At 55.1% G+C, this 20,260-nt stretch overlaps 1 protein-coding gene across 1 annotated transcript; it reads right to left on the bottom strand.

Annotated features, from left to right (window-relative positions):
• Nucleotides 1-965: 965 nt before the first annotated feature.
• On the bottom strand, nucleotides 966-16,934 carry BPIFB3 (BPI fold containing family B member 3). Its single transcript, XM_027622832.1, has 15 exons — nucleotides 16,817-16,934; nucleotides 16,107-16,263; nucleotides 14,521-14,625; nucleotides 13,950-14,090; nucleotides 12,142-12,205; nucleotides 10,328-10,388; nucleotides 9,475-9,566; nucleotides 9,176-9,355; nucleotides 7,557-7,610; nucleotides 5,482-5,652; nucleotides 4,567-4,634; nucleotides 3,303-3,345; nucleotides 2,473-2,536; nucleotides 1,932-2,008; nucleotides 966-1,152 (listed from the first exon to the last, which is right to left on the bottom strand). Exons 1-15 carry the CDS (start codon nucleotides 16,926-16,928, stop codon nucleotides 1,123-1,125), a joined length of 1,419 nt encoding a protein of 472 aa, XP_027478633.1. The 5' UTR covers nucleotides 16,929-16,934; the 3' UTR covers nucleotides 966-1,122.
• Nucleotides 16,935-20,260: the final 3,326 nt, after the last annotated feature.

Below are 20,260 nucleotides of genomic sequence, written 5' to 3'. Positions count from 1 at the left end.
GGAGAGAGGAAGGAAGGAAAGGGAGGAGGCTGGGAGGCTGGATGGGTGGGTGGGTGGTCACAGGGTCATTCCTATTAATGCACAAACCTTCAGATAGGCTCCAACTCTCTCTGTCTCCCCAAATCCTGAGCCACTCCCCAAAACTTCATTAGCACCTCTTTCCTCAAGCGCACGCGTAAGTGCCAACTTGGGGCCATTCCCCAGAACCCAGGAGGCCCATCCTGAGCAGTGGGGAGGAGCCCAGGACTGAAGCGGGAACCCCCCCCCGCCCCCGTTCCCCAGCCTAACTCTGCTGTGGTGTGGTCTTGGGCCAGCCAGGCCCCTCTCTGGCCTCAGTTTCCCCATCCACACTATGAGCATTTGGTGTAGTTTGTTCGGAGGCCTATCCTGTGGTAAATCCACCACCGGTGGGCAGCCAGTACGGATCCCTCCAGGGCAGGACCAGGTCATCCTTGCTTCCGGGAATGCTGGCTCCTTTCTCCCTGAAAAACTCCTATTCACCCTCCTGCTCACACATCACTTCTGAGAAGTGTCCCAAAGTCAGAGAGACAGAGACAGACACAGAATCAGACAGACTCAGAGAGACAGAGCGAAAGGTATGGGTACTTAGAAAAATAGATATGGGGAGGGGGTAAGGGCCAGGGGAGGGGGGCATGAGGAGCCTGAGGCAGAGGTGAAGGAAGGCAGGACAAGACACAGAGGCCTCCCAGGCCAACCAGGTAAGTTTGGGGGGCAAAACTACAAGAACTAGGCCCCCAAGTCCTTGACCCTCCAGGAGCCCCGGCCTGGAGCTGGCGAGGGTCCCAGAAACAGAGGCCAAGGCAGCCCCCATGTACCCCCAGGAACAAACCAGCTGGGAGGTGCCGAGAGAGAGGAGTGGTTTATTGAAAGCTCAGAACTCTCCACTGCTCTTCGAAAAGGAGTCCTGTGCCTAGCCCTGCAGTCCCCAACCCAGACTGGGGGCAGAGCTGCAGGGCCAGAGCACCTGGGTGGTCCTGGGTGCATAAGGGACACTAACACTGTCACCGACACAGGCTAGAGGCTGGGAGGGAAATTGAGGCCGAGTGGGCAGGTGCACGGACTCTGGAAGTCAACGGGGAGGGCAGGTGGCCATTCTCAGCTTCAGGATGCCACGGTCAGCACAACGGCATTCTGCAAAGAGCAACGGTTCTCGGCTAGCCCATCTGCCACGCCCTCCACCCCTGCTGCTGTCTCCAGGTTGTACCCCAATCCTCCCCTCACCCCTGGCCCCGTGCCCTGGGGTTAGCACCAGACCTGGAACCCAGCAGGTACTTGCTAACTGAATGACTGAACAAGTGAGTGAATGATGAATGAATGACATCCAGTGTGGGAGAGGTCACTGACTTCCGAACTTAAGTCAAGAGACCCAAGTTCAAGCACCATTTCTCCTGTTAATTTATTAAGCGGTCTTGGGCCAGAAATTTGGCCTCCTTCATCCCTGATCCTCACCTGATAAATGGATCCATAATTCCCTGCTCTGCCCACCTCCCAGAGTCATTCCAAGACTTAAAGTGGTGCTGGATTGAAAAGGATCGTGAGGCCATGTTGATGTTCAGCAAGAAAAAATGTCATGGACTATTAGCCATGCCTGCCACAGGCACAGGATATTTGCCAGCCTGAGCCAGGGGAGCTGTGACTCTGTGAGTGAATCTCAAATTCCATCCAATAGGTCAGATGCGTGTCTGCATTCAACAGGAGAGGACTCTGTGATCGACTGACAATGTCCACTGCGGGCGAGTGAGGAAGGACTTGTAGCACACGTCATATGTTTGACATTCCCAGGTGAAATAACTTGTAATGCCCTGAGCAACTTAGAAAACGGTGCAGGGACAGACCAGATGGTGAGGCAGGGCATTCCCCTCAGCTCAAGCTTAAGGCCCATCAAAGCCACACCTGCGTGGGAAGCTTACCTCGATGATCTCCAGGGCTGCGTTGGCAAAATTGACATTGAGAACCTTAGGCAAGGGAATTCCAACATCCAGGTCCACTGTGAGGAGGAAATGGTTGAGATCCAAGGTATGTTGGGGGCTGGGACAAGTTTCCTTGAGCCAGTCATTTCTGTTCTTGGGGACTCAGTTTTCCTGATTGGCAGGCTCCTACTCATCCTACTAAACCCAAAATTTTCTGTATTGTCATCAGCGGCTCCCCTCAGGTTCTATCAGTCCCTTGCACACTCTGAGTCATCTAAATTTTAATTATTTGTTTATATGACTATTTCCCTCTGGATGGTAAGCTTGAGGACAGGACACTGGTCAGACAGCTTTCAGGGCCCAGGGTTTGGTGTGATGGAGGTGCTAATTAATGTAGTTTGAATGGAAACATCGGTGACTCAGTTTCTACATCTTAAAAATGGGGATCAACCCCTCCAACCTCAGTCTCTCTATCAGAACAATGGACAATCTGATTTCAGACATTCCATGTTTCCAAGAAGAGAGCAAAGTCCGCCCATACCATTGAGCTTCGGCACATAGGCCACCCGGACCACATCACTGAGCCATTCTTCTAAACGGGATGCCTGCAACAGAGCACAGGGAAAGCTGGGAGGTGTGGCTTCGCCAGGAGCAGCTCATCCCTTCCCCGGCAGGGAATCCAGAGGTCCAGCTGCTGAGCCTCCCCCAAGCCTGAGGACACATTCCTGTGGGCACAGGGCCCACTGGGGTGGCTGTCCATCAATGACCCCAAAGGGGACTCTGTGATTTAGAACAGCTTCACGCAGGCTGCGTGAGCTTGGAAGAACTGCCTTCCTAGAGGAAGGGTCTGGGGGGCCTGGAAGGGACAGTGCCTGAGAAAGAGCAGAAAACATGCCCAGCTCCAGTAGAACTTTGAGAGGTCTGCTCTTAGATTCCTATCCATTTAGGGACCCTTAGAATGTTCTAGAACCTGAGACCATTGTGGGACTCCAGAACCTCCGAACTCTGAGAAGCAGGACACCAAGGGCTCTGTGAGGCTCTGAAATGTTAAAACTTTCTGAGTTCAGGAACATTATTACCGTGTGAAGTTCTAGAATTTTGAGTCCTTGTGAGATTCTGGATGTTTACAACTTTGTAAGGTTCCAAGACTTTGGAAGATCATGAGATTCACTTTCCTAAGATGATGACTATTTTACACATACATATACACACATGCACACTTGCTCTGATGTTTGCCCACTCTGGCTTGTTGGGGCAGAGCCCAGACTGGGGTCAGCTCAGGCATATGACCTATGACTCATCCTGCCCCTTTCCACCCCCCATTTGAAGACCCTCACCACTGGCAAGCTGCTTACCCTCCCAGGAACTTACATCAAAGGCGTGGGCAAAGGAGGAGGCCAGCTTGACACTGAGCCTGGTGGAGAGAAGAGAGATACTGAGGGGCCGCAGCACCCACCACACCACCTGCTGAGCACTGCTCTGCCCACCCCACTCCCAGGATCAGGAAACAGGGTTACAGCCCCAACTCTGCCTCTAGTCACCTCGACTCAGGGACTCAGTTTTCCCACCTGTAAAATGGACCTGAATGGATCTAACCTTCTGATATATCATGACTGCTCCCTCTGACTACGGCCCTGGAGTCTTGGTCCCCCTCCCAATTGTTTGGCCCTGGGCAAGTGGCCGAGCCTCCCTAAGGAGTGGCCCTCCCAGAGACTAAGCACTGGACTCAGGGTTCCCGGCCTCCAGCAGGTGAGCACTAAAGACAGCACTAAAGACGGATCCCAGCTGGCCCAAATACAGGTCCAGGGCCAGAGCCTGGACACACACCTCTATTTCCTGAAGGGCTGAGGCAGGCACTGCCACCAGGGAGGGGAAACAAACCCAGGCAGGGGGGCAAGGTTAGAAATGGGGCGACAATGGAGCCTTGCAGGGGGAAAGCAGCAGCGTGAGGGCCTGCGGAGCACACGAATACAGGGTCAGGTGAGCACTGGGGACCTACGGCTCTGGACGGGCAAATCCCAGAGACCCCCGGGGAAAGCCCCCCGCACCTAGGGGAGGGACAGGCAGGTCCCCAGGCCTCAGGCCATGGTGACAGCACTGGGCCTGCAGAGTGGAGGCCCAGACCGCAGCCAGGCTTCCGGGGACAGCCCGCTGCGTGAGCCTGGGCTTTGCCGGCTGTGAAGTGCCATACGTGTGTCAGGAAGGACTGTCACCAACCTCACCATCTTGGTTTTTATGGTTATCATAGGACCTAGTTACCTCGGGGGTGGAGAGATTAGAGAAGTAACTAGTCCACATGAACAACAAAGCATTTTACAGTTATCTCCGTGGCTAGTCTCTGGGGCTGGTAACGCAGATGTTCGGACTCCATGTCCCCACTGCACGTTTATCTCCCAGGGCCAGGTTTGGAGCAGGTGCAGTGGTAGAAGCCTGCTCTGGATCCTGCTGCCCTGAGCCCCGGCTGTCCCATCTGTAAAATGGGCTAATACCGACCCCTCCCTGGCAGGTCCTGGAGGCAATGAAGAGGCTGCTAGAACACGGGCAATTTGACCGATGCTCAGCGAATGGGTGGTGGTTTTAGTCGGTCCCTACCTAGTTCTTGCTCCTAAAGACAAGGCCCAGGACCCCACGTTACCGTTCCAGGGACAGCGAGAGGTGCAGCTTGGTAACCGAGGGAGCCAGCTGGGCATTTAAAGTCAAAACCTGCCATGGAAAGAGCAGGCAGAGGTTAGCTATGAATGTGGCAGGAAGAGCCTGAGGACAGGGCCACTTTGGCCAACAGGTGAATTTCCACTGTCCGTTCCCCGCACTAATCCCTACTGTGGCCCTCCTGTGGGCTAGGGTTCACGCTGGGCTATACAGAGGTAACTTGAAGCCTCTGGTGTTCAGGAAACAGAGCACTAAGGGCACCTGATGTTGCATGAGAGGAAGCTCTGGGGCTCCGGGAGCCTGGAGAGACCCACAATCCAGCCTAAAGGAGGGCAAGGAAAGGCGTCCCCAGTGGGATGACACCTGAGCTGAATATCGAAAGAGGAAGAGTTAGTCAAGGGGGGAGGGGAGATGGCCCTGCGGGGGCGGGGGGTGCCGGACAACAAAGGCACCCAGGTGGGACCTGCTAGCCCTGAGTCACTGAGGCCGAGGGAGAAGGATGGGAAAGGCAGAGGCTGGGGCGGGAGGGCACTGAGTGCCAGGCAAAGGTGCCTGTCCTGGGGGGCCAGGCAGAGAGTGAGCAGGGAGGGACCTGCCTCTCGCAGCTGTGCTTTTGGGAAAACCAGCAGAGGTGGAGGGCCGGGGGAAGCTGGAGGGTCACCGGAGACGTATCTGAGCACAGCGAGGCTGAGGAGATGGGGAGGCATTCCTGAGATCTGAGGAAGGCAGAGCAGACAGGACCCGGGCCAGGACAGACGTGTGATGGAGTGGGCACCCGGGCCTCCTGGCCTTGGCTCAGATGACGACAATGGGGGATGGAGACATCCCCGAAATCAGGGTCTGGGAGAAGGCAGGCCCGCTCAGAGCCCCAGCGCCAGGCTCCCAGCCCTCGGCCACTCACCACATTCAGCTCGAAGAGGGCTTCAGGGGTCCCTTTAGGGGGGTAGGACAGCACATGGATGTTAGCTGGGATAGAGATGGTGGCCTTGCCGTTCTGGAGTGTGACTGACGGTGCTTCTTTCACCCGCATCGAGAGCAGGAGCTGCTGGCCTGGGGGCAACTTTCCCAGGGCCTGGAGAGAGGCAGGGGCAGGGTAGGGGGGCGGGAGGGCAGCTTCAGTGCTCCAATAATAGAATCAGTCAGTCAACAAATACCCACTGAGCACCTCATGGGCACCGGGCACCATGCTGGGTGCTAAGGTTACGGCCCGAACCAGACAGTCCTGCTCATGCTCCCCCCCCACGAGGCTGACATTCAAGCGGGGAGACATCAACCCACGGAACTGAATCACGCCCTTGTCTCACAGTCAAAATCCCCCGCAAGACCCACAGGCCCTATACAACCCATCCTCGGCTCTCTTCTCATCTGCCCTCCAACCACTGGCCCCACATTCTCTCCTGACTCACTGGCCACTTTGCTCTTCCTCCAAACTGCCAGGCACACCCCCAACCTCAGGGCCTTGGCACTTGCTGTTTCTTCCCCAGATACTCACGTGTTTCCCTCCCTCCGCTCCTTCAGCCTACTGTTCAAATGTCACCTCCTCAGTGAGGCCTTGGCAGGGCACCCTGCCTAAAAGCACTACCCCCTCCTTCCTCATCTGCCTTCACCGCCCCATCTTCTTCCACCTTCTGACGGGGTGTACAGTCTACTTATTCATGTATCCAACGTCTGTCACCCCTACCAGGATGGCAGCTCCTGAAACACAGGGGCTTTCGTCTGCTTTTCATCTTTGGCTCCTTCTGCACACCCAGCACCTAGCACAGGGCCTGGGACATAGTAGGTGCTCAGTGAGTAGCGTTGACTGACTCACAATCAAGAAATTCCAAGATTCACAACCATGGAACGATGGAAATGCTGGAAGCCATGGAGTCACCGAGGCTTAGGACCACTTGAATGCTGGAACTCAGGGACCCATCCAGCCCCAACTCCCAGAGTCGCAGGGTCATAAAGACAGGGAATCACTAGATTCCATCCTTATGTATCCACAGATTCTGAAGCCACGGAACCAGACTCAGAGCCGGGGCCATGGGGCTCTGACATGGCAAGTACAAAGGCTTCTGCCTCCAGAGACAGGCTCAGCCTCCCCACGCTAGAGGGACAAGGCCCGGCTCTCTGTGGGCATGGGGGTTCCCCACTCCTGCCACCTCCGCCTCCCCCAGGTCCCTCTCCATCTTACAACTCCTGCTCTCGGGAGGTCCTCTGCATGTCTAGCCTCATCTTCTCCTTTGCCTGAGACCCCTCTGCCCTTTGGCCAAGGACTCCCAGAAGCAGAGGCCCCAGCCATGCCCCCTAGGGTTGATGTGAATGACCACCTTCCAAGGATTCAGTTTGTCCTCTGCTCCCCCAAACTCCGCTGCCCCCTCCATCTTGCCCAGTAGAAACCCAGACCTTCTGGGCCTCATTCCAAACTCTGTCAGCATCTGCTATTACGTAAGGACCTTATAGTAGTCATTTCAACTTCAGTATGAATTCAGATTCCCACAGCTGGAAAGTGGCTGGTCCAGCCCCAGCTGAACAGTCGGGAAAGCTGAGGCCAGGCCCTGAAGTCACATCCTGATGGATGCCCACTAGTCAAACCTCCCTGAATCCTCTCCTTTCCCTTCCCTCCTCAGGGCCAGCACCCAGAATCTTCTCCCCGGGGGCAAAGAAGACTGAGGCCAAGATGAAGTTGGGCAGGTGGACGGAGGGGAAGAATCTCCTGTCCTCTGCCTGACAGAGGCAACAGCCACAGGACAAATGTCCAGTTGACTTCTGGGCAGTTAAACTCTGATCCTTTCCTCTCCGAGCAAAATCTGCGGTCAGGAAAGTTTAAGTGGTAGTCATTTCAACTTTAGCGTGAATTTGGACATTCGATTCGATTCGAATCGACATTCGATTGCAGCTGTCTGGAGAGTGGTATTAAGAAAGATTCTGGAGTTCACTCAGGCTCATCAGGAAAGAGGGACAATGATCAAAGCCCATGAGAGGGTCACTCACCTCAGGGACCAAAGCTGCCAGGTCTGTAGTTGTCAACAGCACATTGCTGGGGACCTGGACCCAAGCCCAAATGGGGCGTGGGGTGAACAGAGACAGGACAGGAGTTCTTCAGCATACACAAAGTAGTTCTGCCCACATCCCACCCACCCCTGCCAATTACACACACACATCCCTACAGACTCTCAGGTTCCTCTTCTTGGCCAATTACCACTTGCCAGGCACACACTAAGGGCTTTGTGTGCCTTTGCTCATTTCAGCATTACATTATAGATGGGAAGCCTGATGCTCCCGCCCAAGGTCATAAGCTGGCGAGTTGTGCCGCAGGATCTGACCTGGGAAGGCTGACTCCAGGACTCTTAAACTACTCTGCCAGAGCTTATGATCTGAAGGCCCAGGGATCTGATCCCAGACATTTCTGCCCTTTATCCAAGTGGTATTTTCTCAAAACCTATGAATTTGTTTCCAGTATTTACAAATCAAGAAAGTTCATATAAATTTGCCAGGCTCTGGCTAAAACTTTGAAAAACCTGATCACACTGGGCCTGCACCCCATCCCCTTGGGGAAGCTGAGTAGTAGCTGCCAGAGACACGGGGCACACTAGGCCCCCTAGCTCATTACAGTCCCATCAGGCCTGCTTTCATCTATAATGGCCCAGCCGCCCCATCCAGACGTTTGCACATGTCCACTTTGTAGAACATACCTGTTCACACAGGATAAACATACAAACACATTCTCTCCGGGTCAGAGGATTTCCAGACACTCACCCAACACACAGCTATCACCCCATGGCCACTGAGGTCCCTTTCTCCTGCCACACACACACACACAGACACACACGATGCTCTGACACACACATTCTCACGCTCATAGTCTGCCTAGCCTTCCCTGTCTCCTCCCTCCAGCTAGAAAACACCTGCCTCCCAGCTCAGGGCCCTATTCCCACCTCCCATAGGCCTTCACAGTGCTCTCTGGACCCCACCATCAGGAAATGAGTAATCAACCCTTGCCGCCTTGGGCCTGAGTTGCAGGCAGAGGCCCTAGGGGCCTCAGACTCACTGCCTGTGGAAAGGCTGAGACTAAGAAAAATGTCTCTGGGTGAGGCTCCTGGGGGGCTTCCAGACATCTGTGAGGATATGAGAAGGGCCAGAATGGAAGCAGAGAGGTCTCAGAAGCTTTAGAACAAATGTCCAAGTGACTTTAGGTATAGCCCAACCCTAGTTTTCTTCTCTCCAACTCAGATCTGCTCTTGAGAAAGCAATGGAAATGTTAACCATTCACAGTTTAGTATAAAATTGGGCTTTGACTCCAGAAGGACTCATATGGTATGGGGACGGAAAACTAGCTACGTTTCATATGCCAGTTTTGACGAATTGAAAGTAACTTCCTGGAGTGCCATGTAGAGAAGGATTCAGAGGTCCCATTCAGATTTAGCCAAGTAGAGGGCCATTATCGATTAGCGGTATCTGTCACAAGGACAAGAGTGGGCATATGCATGCTGTAAACTTGTCCAACCCTCTCTAGTTATAGAGAAGAGGGCTAGTCAAGGCTGACCAGTGATGATGTGACTAGCTCATGGCTAGCACTGTCAGGCCACAGGGGGGCAGGGGGCCACACTTACCAGCTCCCGGGTGATGTCTATGTCAAGGGCACCGTTGGTCTGCAGGAGCCCAAATACGGTGCTGAAGAGGTACAGAGGCACTACAACCTGGGATGTGTGGTCCTCCTTGGGGGGCACCTTGATGGGTTTGGGGGGCTTGGGGAAGTCGATGACGTCACCAGCTACGCTTTTCACGATGGGCTGAAGGGGAGGAGACATCAGGGCTCATCCACCTCATTTGGACCCAGCATCCCCTACCCAGCCTCTGCCAGCACCCCACCCCACCCCCGGCTGTGGGCAGGGCCTTGGTGGGCACTCACGTTGATGTCCAACTCTATGTACTGGTTAGAGATAAGAGGCAGCGTGGCCAGAGTAAATTCCACAGACCCAAGAGCCCCAAGGGGCACCAGGCCTACATGGGGAAGGGAGGAGGGAGAAAGACCCCATGAATCCAGCCCCCAATAATAACAAGCCCGCCTTCTATTTATTGAGTGCCTAGCGTTCCACTGAGTATTCACTTGGGCACTACGGTCGTCTGCATTTTATAGATAAGGAAGCTGAGGCGCAGAAGGAGGAGGTCACCAGCCCAAGGTCACACAAGCCACAGAATGGCAAAGCCAGGATTTCTGTTTTCCAGAGCTAGTTTCTTTCACTAACCACGAGCTGGCCCTGCCTCTCTCAACCTAACACCACATACAGAGACATATGCACCCCTAAGTTTTCTATCCTTATCTTGTTTATGTCTTTCTATATTTTTCAAAGGCATCCATGTCTCCGTAAGGCTCAGAGAGACTGGAGGCCACTGTGGCTGTGGGGCTTTGGGTTGCTGACTTAAGCTCTGGGCCTCAGTCATCTTGTCTGTCCAGATAATAATAATATCTGTCTCATGCTTCTGACGGCACCAGACACATCCCCAGTGCTGGACAAGTGGCCCTCAGCCCCTGGCAGGGGGAGACCTGGCTGGCTCTAAGCCTCCAGGCCCCGCAGAACCGGCCTCAGCCCAGAACCCCACCAGTAGACCTCCTCCATGTGGTGGCCTCATCAGTCTGAGGAGGAAGTGAAGGCCCCAGAATTCTGCCCCTTCCTCTTCCTGTAGCACCCTGCACCCCTCTTGGGGCAATGGGAGGGGGGAGGGAGAAGGGGCAAGGAGGAGGGGGTTGGGCCCCAGCTTACTCAGCGCAGTCCCCAGGAGCTCATTCACCACGCCCAGCACACTGTCCACCATGGGGCACAGCTGCGTCCGGAGGAGACAGGTGTTACAGGAAAATAGAAGTGGCCCCAGCCCAGAGCAGGGGACAGCTGACTTTTCTCTCAATCATTTGCTCAGTGGTCCTGGGGTCCAAGGCAAGTCAGAATGTGCAGACGGACTGGGGGACACACAGGCGGGAGGCAAGGGTAGGGGGGCTGGACCTTGGTGTCAGAGGGCAGAGCAGAGGGCGCAGAGGGCCAGTTACATGGGTCCCCTCAGAAAGCCTCGAAGGAGGCTGGGAGAACGGGGGAGGCACATTTCAGAGGCCAGCTGAGGGGTGGGGGCAGAGCCCTCCCCTGAGGAGACAAAGGCAGCTGCCCCCTCCCAGGTCTCGGGCCCCTCCTGCTGTCCAGGTGGGCACTGGGCCACCTGGAATTCAGACACCGAAGAGGGGCAACCCCCCTCCTCCACCCGGAGAGTCAGGCCTGGGCGCCGTCCGCTGCACACACTACAGCGTTGCGTGCGCTCGGAAAAGCCCCGGGCGAGGAGGACAGACACGAAGTGCTTCGGGTCTGGGAGTCACAGAATCTGAGTCCGCTGGAGCGGGCAGCCCAGGGGTGACCCAGTCCAGCCTCTTCCTACTTTCCGCCCCTTCGTTTGGCAGCTGGGATGGAAGAAAGGTGACCTACCTAAGGTCACAGCTGTTCTCAGACAAGAGAGGGCTACCTTTTCATTTACACTCAGGGACCCCCAACTCCAGGGCTTCTGGGGTCAAGCATGTCACAGAAATGAGAGGACATCAGAAGGGGCTCTGCTGGGCGGGAGGGACCTCCTCCTCGGCACCAGCGTGTGTAACCTGCAGGAAGGAGGGACTGTGGCTAGGGTGGCTGACTGCACCAGAGGAGCCAGAAATAGGATCGTTAGGAGAAACATCCCATCTCGAAATGCTAGTAACCGACCCTAATTTTTAAAACCTCTTAGAGTTACACAAATCCTGTCTTGCACTCAGTTGTCCTGGAGAACCCAGTTAGGGGCCGTGATTTAAATGTACCCTCTCCACGTTGTTGAAATCTGCCTGAGATGGGCCTGGGTTGGGGTCCTTGCTGCTGGGACCTTCCCTTTTCCCCCTGAGCTTCATTTTCAATTGGCTTCTTCAAGCCCAGGGCAGTTTTGCCAACCATGGGCTCCCACAGGTATTCTTCACAATGACTCACAAGAGAGGTCCTGCCAGGACTGGGGGTCAGGAGGCCTGGCCACCCTTTGCTCATTGTGTGACCCCAGCAAGACCGTCCCCTTACTGGCCTCAATGAAAGGCAGCTTTGGGCAGACCAGCTTTTCTCAGGTTTTCGCGTTTGACTTATGATGCGTTAATTTATATATATGTGCTTTTCTGGACATGTTTGCCAAGCCCAGGGCTCAGTTTTGATTCAGTTTAAAACTGGGTGACTCAATTTTACTTCAAAGCTAGTTTAAAGAAAAGTATAAAGTCAATAATCATACAGGAGGCAAAGACAGAGCAGGGGGCAAGAAAGGGGCTTGGATTTGGGAGCCAGGGACTCAGCTCATCTGGAGCTATCAACTCAGGATCCGGAAGCCTGGGGATGAAGGGTGCCAGGCCACCTACAGACTGGCTGGCGACACCTGGGAGGCTCGGGGGCAGGCCAGGATGGGATTACCCAGTGGGCGTGCAAGGGAAGAACAGCCTAATCCTGCCTGGCACCCAGATTTACTCAAAGCTGGGGAAGGAGAGGCGCAGTCAAGGGGAGGGGCATTCCTGGCCTGGGGCCCACACACTCACCAGTCCCGGCAGCACCTTGAAGAGTGTCTGCTCCACGACCCCGAAAAGCGGTGCAGGTAGCAGACTGCGCAGGGAGAGAAGTGTGAGGGTGTGGCCACCACACAGGGACAGCTCCAACTGGGGAGACAGGGCCGAGTGGGCACTGGGGGCTCTGGCTGTCTCCCATCTCCAGGCGGAGGGGGTGGGGTTTAAATCTTGGCTCTGCCTTGCCGAGGAAACCAGGGGATGACTTCCGTTTCCCCATCTGCAAAATGTCCACCTTAAAGAATTGTTGCTCGATGTGGATGGAACTGGAGGGTATTATGTTAAGCAAACTAGGTCAGTCAGAGAGAGACAATTATCATATGATTTCACTCATATGTGGAATTTAAGAAATAAAACAGAGGATCAGAGGGGAGGGGAGGGAAAAATAAAATAAGATGAAATCAGAGAGGGAGACAAACCATAAGAGACTCTTAACTCTAGGAAACAAACTGAGGGTTGCTGGGGGGGGGCAGATCGGGTAACTGGGTGATGGGCATTAAGGAGGGCGCGTGATGGAATGAACACTGGGTGTTATATGTGACTGATGAATCTCTGAACTCTACTTCTGAAACTAATAATACACTGTATGTCAATTAATTGAATTTAAACAAAAAAAAAGAATTGCTGCTGAGATTACATGGGACTGTATTCATGTCTGGTATACATGCTCGATAAATGTCTGTTCCCTTCATCTCCTCCAACATTTATAGACAAGTGACATTTGGGTCCAGAAGAGTCCCTGGCTTAGAGTGGGGGTTCAGTAAACATCTGTTGGGCGGATGAAGGGATATTTGTTGAATGAATAAGAGGGGGAGGCCTGAGGATGAGAAGTGCATGTCGGTGGGTTCAGGTGTGTTTGCAGACTAGGGAAGTCTGGGGAGGAGGGGTGGCAACCACAGAGCCACAGCCACAGAACACCAACACCATCTGGGCTCTAGTCCCCCCAAAGCCCTCTCCAGCCCAGAGGACCAGGGTGGAGCCACCGGGATTTAAGGAGCCCAAAGACCCCACCTGGAAACCCTGGGAAGCCTTTCTAGAGCCAGGAGCAACCCTGGTTCACCCTATTCCTGGGAGCGACCACAGAGCTCTCTGATTACCCCTCACTGCTCAGAGCCACCCAACAAAGATGGGCTGGGGGCGTGGGATTCAGCCTGGAGTGTAGAAACCAATGGGGAGATGCGAAGTGTGAGGCAGAGGAGGGGAGGGTGCCCAGCCCTGGGGAAAAGCCCTGGATCTGAGTCCAGAGGCCAGCCCATCTCCATCCTTGCCGCAATCTGTGTGTGACCTTCGGCAAGTCTCTTGCCCCCTTTGGGCCTCAATTGCCCCACAGGAGTGATGGTTCAACATAAGTGTCGGGAAGGCCACTGTGTCCTGGACAGTTGGGGAAAGACACGGGTGTAAAAGTGCCAGAGCCTTCTGGATCATCAAATTTAGGTCTTCATTATACAGCTGGGGACCCTGGAGCCCAGACAGAGGAGGAGGTTCCTCTGGGGTCACACAGCCAGTCGAGGGCTGAGCTGGGTGTCTGATGTGCTGAGATGGGGAACTGAGATGGCCAGGGTCTGCTCTGTCTGGGAGACGATCTCGGGGCGGAGGTGGCTGTGGTGGAGAAGGGGAGCGCCCAAGAGTGGGTGATGGTAGCTGTGGGCTGGGCCGAAGTCCCTGTCTGTGATGGGTCTCAGTCTGCGGGTCTGCGCAGCGGGTTGAACAGGCGGGTCCCACCGGCAGCCGGGGGAGGTCAGGCCCCGCCCAGCCGGCCGCTCCCAGGAGACCAGCGGACTCACCCCGAGAGCAGGCTGATGTGGCCCAGCAGCGTGCTGCAGCGCTTGAGGACGAGGATGGGCGTGCCCCGCGAGCTCACGCCCAGCGCCACCCGCGACGACACGTTCACCTCCGCAGCCAGCTGCAGGAGGCTCCCCAGGGGGCTGCGAGACCGGATGCTGGAGGCGTGGCCAGGCTGCCAGACCCCACCCAAAAGGGCCCGCCTCGGGCCACGTCCCCGGGGCTGCGGGAGCCCTGAGGAGTGGGTGGGTGGCCCTGCGAGAGGGCTAGTCCCCATGCCTTCCTGTCACTCACTGTGTCCCTGCCCCATTTTGCGGGTTCCTGCACCCTCTTCCCCCACCCAGTCTGAGCCTTGGGCAATGGGGCAGGGCAGTCCAGGGAGAGAGAGCTAGAAGTCTCCGGGAAGGGGAGTGGGGTGGGATCCAGGAAGGGACCGGTATGGAGAGGAAGTACGGTGGGAGGAAATGGGGGGTCAGTGAGATGGGGTGAGGGGGGCAACAGAGTAGGGTCCCCAGTGGATCAGTGGCCCGGGGTGGGGAGCAGTAGGGTAGAGGTTCCCAGGGACACACTCACCCAGAGCCATGCAGGCCCACCTTGGTGTGCAGGCTCAGCTGCACCCCAAACCCAGGCAGCAGCTTCAGTGACACCTTTGGCAGTGTGAGTTCCTCGATCTTCAGCCTGGGATGGGCATCAAGGGGCGGGCCACTCACTTCCAGACCCCCCCCCCGCCCCCAGTGTCAGTCCCTTGGTGCCTGGACCATCTCAGACCAGGTGGTGCCTAGAGCCTCTCTGGACTGTGTCCCACATGCCGTCTGTAACCCATAAAGTCAACTGTGGGCCCAATTACTTCACCTCGCTGGGCCTCAGTCTCTTTATCTATAAAGTGGGCCAATACTAGTACCCACCTCAAACATTGCAAATACAAGTGAGATAAATGTGGTTGCTGAAGCTGGTACAGCATGTGTTCAATAAATGTAATATCGTCCTCATTGGAGGCTCAGCGAATTAAAGTATTCTCCTCACCCCATCTCCATGGCCTCCATCCTGGTTCAGTCTCTGGCCTGGATCATTGTCTCCCCACTCCCACCCCCCAGGCTCACACGCATGAAACTCAGCTGGGTTCTCAAACACAGCTCCCCAGAGCTCATTGCTTTCTCTGTCCTCTGGGCCTTTGCCCAGGCTGTTCCCTCTGTCTGGAACACCTTTCCCTTGACTTTCCTTCCACTCTGCATCCACCTTCGGCTAGCTGATGCCTCCCAGCTATCCAGATTGACCTTGCCCCGATTCACCACCAAGCATGGAATGGTTCCCACCCACCTGGGGCAGGCAGGTGAGGCCTGTGACTAACACCCACACCCCCCCCCCCACCACTCTGGCTGGATGAGCTTGGACAGGACCCTTGGCTCCCGGGGACCTCAGTCTCACCTGTTAAATGCCATTGATAACAGTCCTACCTCTAGATTCCATGGGATAATTAATTTACTGTGTTCAGCACAGTGCTAGTTACACAGAAAACCCTGGCTAGGTGGTAATTAAGTTATAAATATTAGCTATTATGTGACTTCATTCATTCATTCAGAAATATTTTTCAAACAGTCATTATATATCAAGCACTATTAATGATATTGGGGATATTGCAATAAACAAGCCAAACAGAAGCCCTGCCCTTCCGGGGGTTTATAACCTAGCGGGGGAGGCGAGAAACAAACTAGTAAAGCATATGGGGTGCGGGGGAGTGATACATCTTCTGGAGAACTTGAAAGCAGGGGAGGGAACAAAAAGGGGTTGGTCAGAGCAGGGCTCTTTGCAGTAGACACACAAAGGAGATGAAGCAGATACCTGGATTAGCCCAGAGAGACTGAGCAACTTGCCTTAGGTCACACACTGAGTAACTGGAGTCAGGCCCAGAACTGGAACCCTCAACCACAGGGACATGCTGCTATTCCTGTTTCCTTATACACAGTGGACTCATTATTTTCCGACCCAGGCCCTGGGACTCCCTATCCAGGGCTTGCTTCCTCCATTACCCCCATTGCCTACCAACAAATTGAAGACAGTCACTCTCTTCTCTCTTCCCTGAAGCAAAGAAAGGACTAACCTTCCTGTAGGGCTCATAGTAGGTAGGTGGGCAGTTGAGATGCCGTACTGTGAGGACTCACCCAGAAAGCTCTTCCACAACGCCAAAAACTCCTCCATAGCTCAGCAGGCCGCCTCCTCCGAGCAGTCCCCCAGAGCCCAGAAGGCCCTGGTTCACAGATGTGACCGTCCCCAGGACGTTCTGCAGAATAGGCCCCCCAACCAGCGAGTTCTGGATGGCTACAGGGAGGGTTGAGAGAAGAAGGTTCATTTTACAGAAGAGGGAAGTAGGGCCCAGAGAAGGGCCGATACTTGCCCGAAGTCGCACAGCAAATCGGGTTTGGGGCCAAACCCTCTGTGACTAGAGCTCCTTGACTCTGGGCCACCCTGTAGCACCAAAAGAAAGGGCAGAAGCAAAGGAGGGAGGCCACAGTCACCAGGGCTTGACCAAGATGGAGGAGGCCAGGTTGATTCCTTGAAGCATTTCCTATCCACGACTGCCCTACACAGCCAGCCCCCTCCTCTCCACCTCCTCCATCCCACCCGGCCCCATCCCCGAGGCAGACACAGCCCCCGCAGGGCCGAAGCCCGCCTCACGCAGTCCACCTCTCAAGAGAAGGCGACCTGATCACCCATGGGATCCCGCAAGCAAACCTTTAGCCCCCGAGCTCTCTGAGTAGATGAGAATCACATCCTGTTTCCAGCGCTTCCTTAGAGCAGCCACCCTGGGCATATCAGTGCGGACATCTACGCGGCAGCCGGGCCCCTCACAGACTGCCCACCTCAGGCTCACCTTTGCCAAGTTCATCCTTGTCAATCCGAGCAAGCGTGCCCACCTTCTCGAGCAGCCCCTGGCACGGAGTCACCAGCCCCCAGAGGAGAAGCAAGGACCACATGCCCAACATCCTCGATGGCACACCTATCGGGGGCAAAAGCAGGAACTCTGAGGCACCCCTCGTGCCCAAGTCTTCGCCTGACCCCTGGGCCCCATCACCAGCCTGGGGCCCTCCCGCCCGCCTGGCCCGGCTCTGTCCAGCCTCGTTCCCAGGAGAGCAGCGGCTGATGTGCCTGACTTAAAAAGTCTTATTCCTCTGCATCCCTGTGAATGCTGGGTCTCTGAGGGAGAGTGACAGAGGGACCTTCCTTCCCAGGACGGCAGCATGGGAGCTTCGTTTCCTGGCCCTGCTTTCCCATTGGCTTATGAGGCTGTTTCAGAAGGTGTGGCTGATTGGGGACCCGCTACTTCACATGTCCCATTTCTCTCTTCCCCGGTCTCTATGTTGGAAGGAATGAGATGGAAGGTGAGAGCATGGCTAACTTACTAGTTTCATAGGATGGGACTTATCTTTATGGAGCAACTGCCAATGCAGTCCCATACCCATCTAACCCCTTGTGTAACCTCTGCTTAAACCCTGCTCCCCACTGCCTTTGGGATAAAACCCAGGCTTCTTGCCATGACCCACTAGGTCCCTGTCTGCCTCTTCAACCTCCTTGGTCTTAAACATGCCAAGCCCCTTTCCAACTCAGGGCCTTTGCACATGCTGGTCTTTCTGTTAGGAAGGCTCTTCCCCTGGTTCTTTGCATGACTGGCTCCTCATCCCAGCTTCTGAATAAATGTTGCGAGCTTGGAAAGGCCTCCCTCCTTTACTTTGTCTAAAGAAGCCTGTTTGTCACTAGACATCACTCAGAATATTTATTTTAAGGTGCTATCACAATTTACAATTATGCATTATGTGTTTGTGTCTTTGTTTGCCATCTCTGTAAGTTCCACGAGGTCAGGGACTGTGTCTAGGGCCTCCATGCATGATTGTGTGCTGGATGGGTACTTGCTGAGGGGGCAAGAGCTGATGGAAATCCAGCTGCGCTTCACTAGCCAACCATTTGCCCTGGCACAGGATGTGTCTGCCCAGGAGGGCACCTTTCCTCACTTGCACGAAGGTACATATGGATGCCATATGCACCGGTAGCAATCTCGGCAGTGTCTGTCTTCTTTCTTCAAGACTTGTCCCAGAGCGGCTCCCTGTAACCTCGGGGTCCCTTACAGAAGGAAATATTCCCACAGTGGGAAACCAGTTGGTTTCTAGGGCTTAAAGAAAAATGGGCATCCCTTGAGCCCTGTCCATAGGACGGTTCTGTCCTCAGCCCACCCAACCCTGCCTTTGCCCCTGGTTGAGCCCCAGTTTTCCCGTCAGTAAAATGGGATTGTTCTCCCATCACCCCCCAGGGAGCCCCAGTGCCCTCCTAGGGTGAATTCTTTCCGTGTCCGTTATTTAGATGGGACAGCAGGATGGTCACCGGGTCAATGGTTGGGGATCTGGATGAGGCTGGGGCTGCCACAGGCTGCCTTACCCACACCTGCAGCTCCACGAGGGGTGGGTGGAGGTTCCCAGCCTCTTGCCAGCTCCTCTACCCTCTTGGGCCTGGGGGCAGCCCTTATATGCCCACAACAGCTCTGGGGACACAAAGGGGGGCACAGCCGCCAGAAATCCGTCAGTGTGTTATGTCAGAAGCAAATTGTGGTTTGTCCTGCGGGCCTGGGCTAAGCCTTCCTTCTAGGGGGAGAGGAAAGGGGGAGGGGATGGGGGCTGGGGCTAGTGCCCAGGGGCGGGAGGGAAGGTGTGGGGCTGCAGAGGCAGCCACCTCCTCTCAGAGCTGGGAGCAGGGCGGAGTTTTAACCTACGGAGTCTCCCTCCAGGGTTCCCCAAGGGCCACCCGGATGGCACAGAATCTATCCCGCCTCCCACCTACCCCAAGGAGAGAAGAAAGGGAGACCCTCGGCCACCCCCTACCCCAGGCCTGGCATGGGGATGGCCATGGGGCCTGAAGAGAGGAACTCTGGGCCAACCTGGGGGAGGGGCACTAACTCCACCCCCACCTCCCAAGACCCAGTGTCCCCCAGGCTCCAGAACAGGTACTCTTTTCCCCTTCCTGAGGCTGGTGCCAATGACGGTGGAGAGAAATTCATTCATTCATCCATCAGCCATCCGTTGCAACCTTCATTCATACACCCTTTAGCAGGCGTTTATGGGGGACCTGTGGCTTGCTGGGTGCTGGGGGTACAGCAGTAAACGGAAGGAATGACCCCGACCCTGAAGGAGATGACCAATAGAACTACGATGCAAACGTACGTGTTCTAGTAGCCATACTTTTAAAAAAGGTAAACAGAGACGAGTGAATTCATTCTAATAGTACGGTTTATTTAACTCAATATAACCGAAATATTATCATTTAACATTTAATTGATATATAATTATTGAGACGACTTATATTCTTTTTCTCATGTTATGTCTGCAAAATCTACTGACAGGACACCGAATTTAGACTCACCACATTTCAAGCGCTCAGTTGTCCTAGTGGACAGCGCAGCTCTGGAGGAGGGACGGGATAAACCCATGACACAGTAAGGCAGAGGCTAATGGCAAGAATAAAGCAGGGGTGGGTGCAACTTTCAATATGGTGGTCAGAGGAAGCCTCAGATTGGAGCAGGCATGCCCTTGACCTGCATGTAGAGAGGGAGTGGGCCAGGGGGATGTCTGGGGAAGGGCCCACAAGGCAGAGGGAAGGGCAGCAGGGCACAGGTGGCCGAGGAGGTGATGGGAGCCTACAGGTTACTATATGGACTTAGAGACTTTGGCTTTTGTTTGCCATCCTTCTGCAGGTACTGGCTCAGGCACCCCCGCCCCCCAGGAAGCCTTCCTGACCCCCAGGCCGGCTGTGACCCACAGCCCCCTGGGATTCCCTCTGTTGGAGTCTCTGATGTGTATGTCTGTTGCTTTGTTTCCGGGTATTTGTGGGCCTGTCTCCTGTCGGGGGCCCGGAACCGATGCCTGGTGAGATGGGGAGGAGGGACGGTGTTTGTCTCATTCACCCCATAACCTCAGGGCCCCTACCCTTACAGTGTTCATCCTGATGATTTCAGACGCTGAGCCAGGTGACTCAACCACACCACTTTTTAAAAATCAGCTTTTTATTCAACTAGAAAGCACATACGGAGAAGGACCCGGATCCTAAGTTACAGCTGCATGCGTATTTACTGACTGAGGGCTCCAGAAGCCCCTGGTGTCCGCTCCAAGTCATTGCCCAACGACGGCAACCACGGTCCTGACGTCCAGCACGAGGGAGGAGCTCCGTGTGCTCTCGAGGGCGCTCTGCTTTGCTGTCTACTGCTCTGTTCTGCGAGCACACCAGAGCTTGCTTCTCCGTTCTCCTGCTAGAGGCGCCCGGGCCCCCCAGAAGC

This window comes from Zalophus californianus, chromosome 8 (genome assembly GCF_009762305.2).
Source record: "Zalophus californianus isolate mZalCal1 chromosome 8, mZalCal1.pri.v2, whole genome shotgun sequence".
Classification (NCBI taxonomy): Eukaryota; Metazoa; Chordata; class Mammalia; order Carnivora; family Otariidae; genus Zalophus; species Zalophus californianus.
The sequence above is the reverse complement of the archived record's forward strand: the minus strand, read 5'-3'. Positions and strand labels throughout refer to the sequence as shown.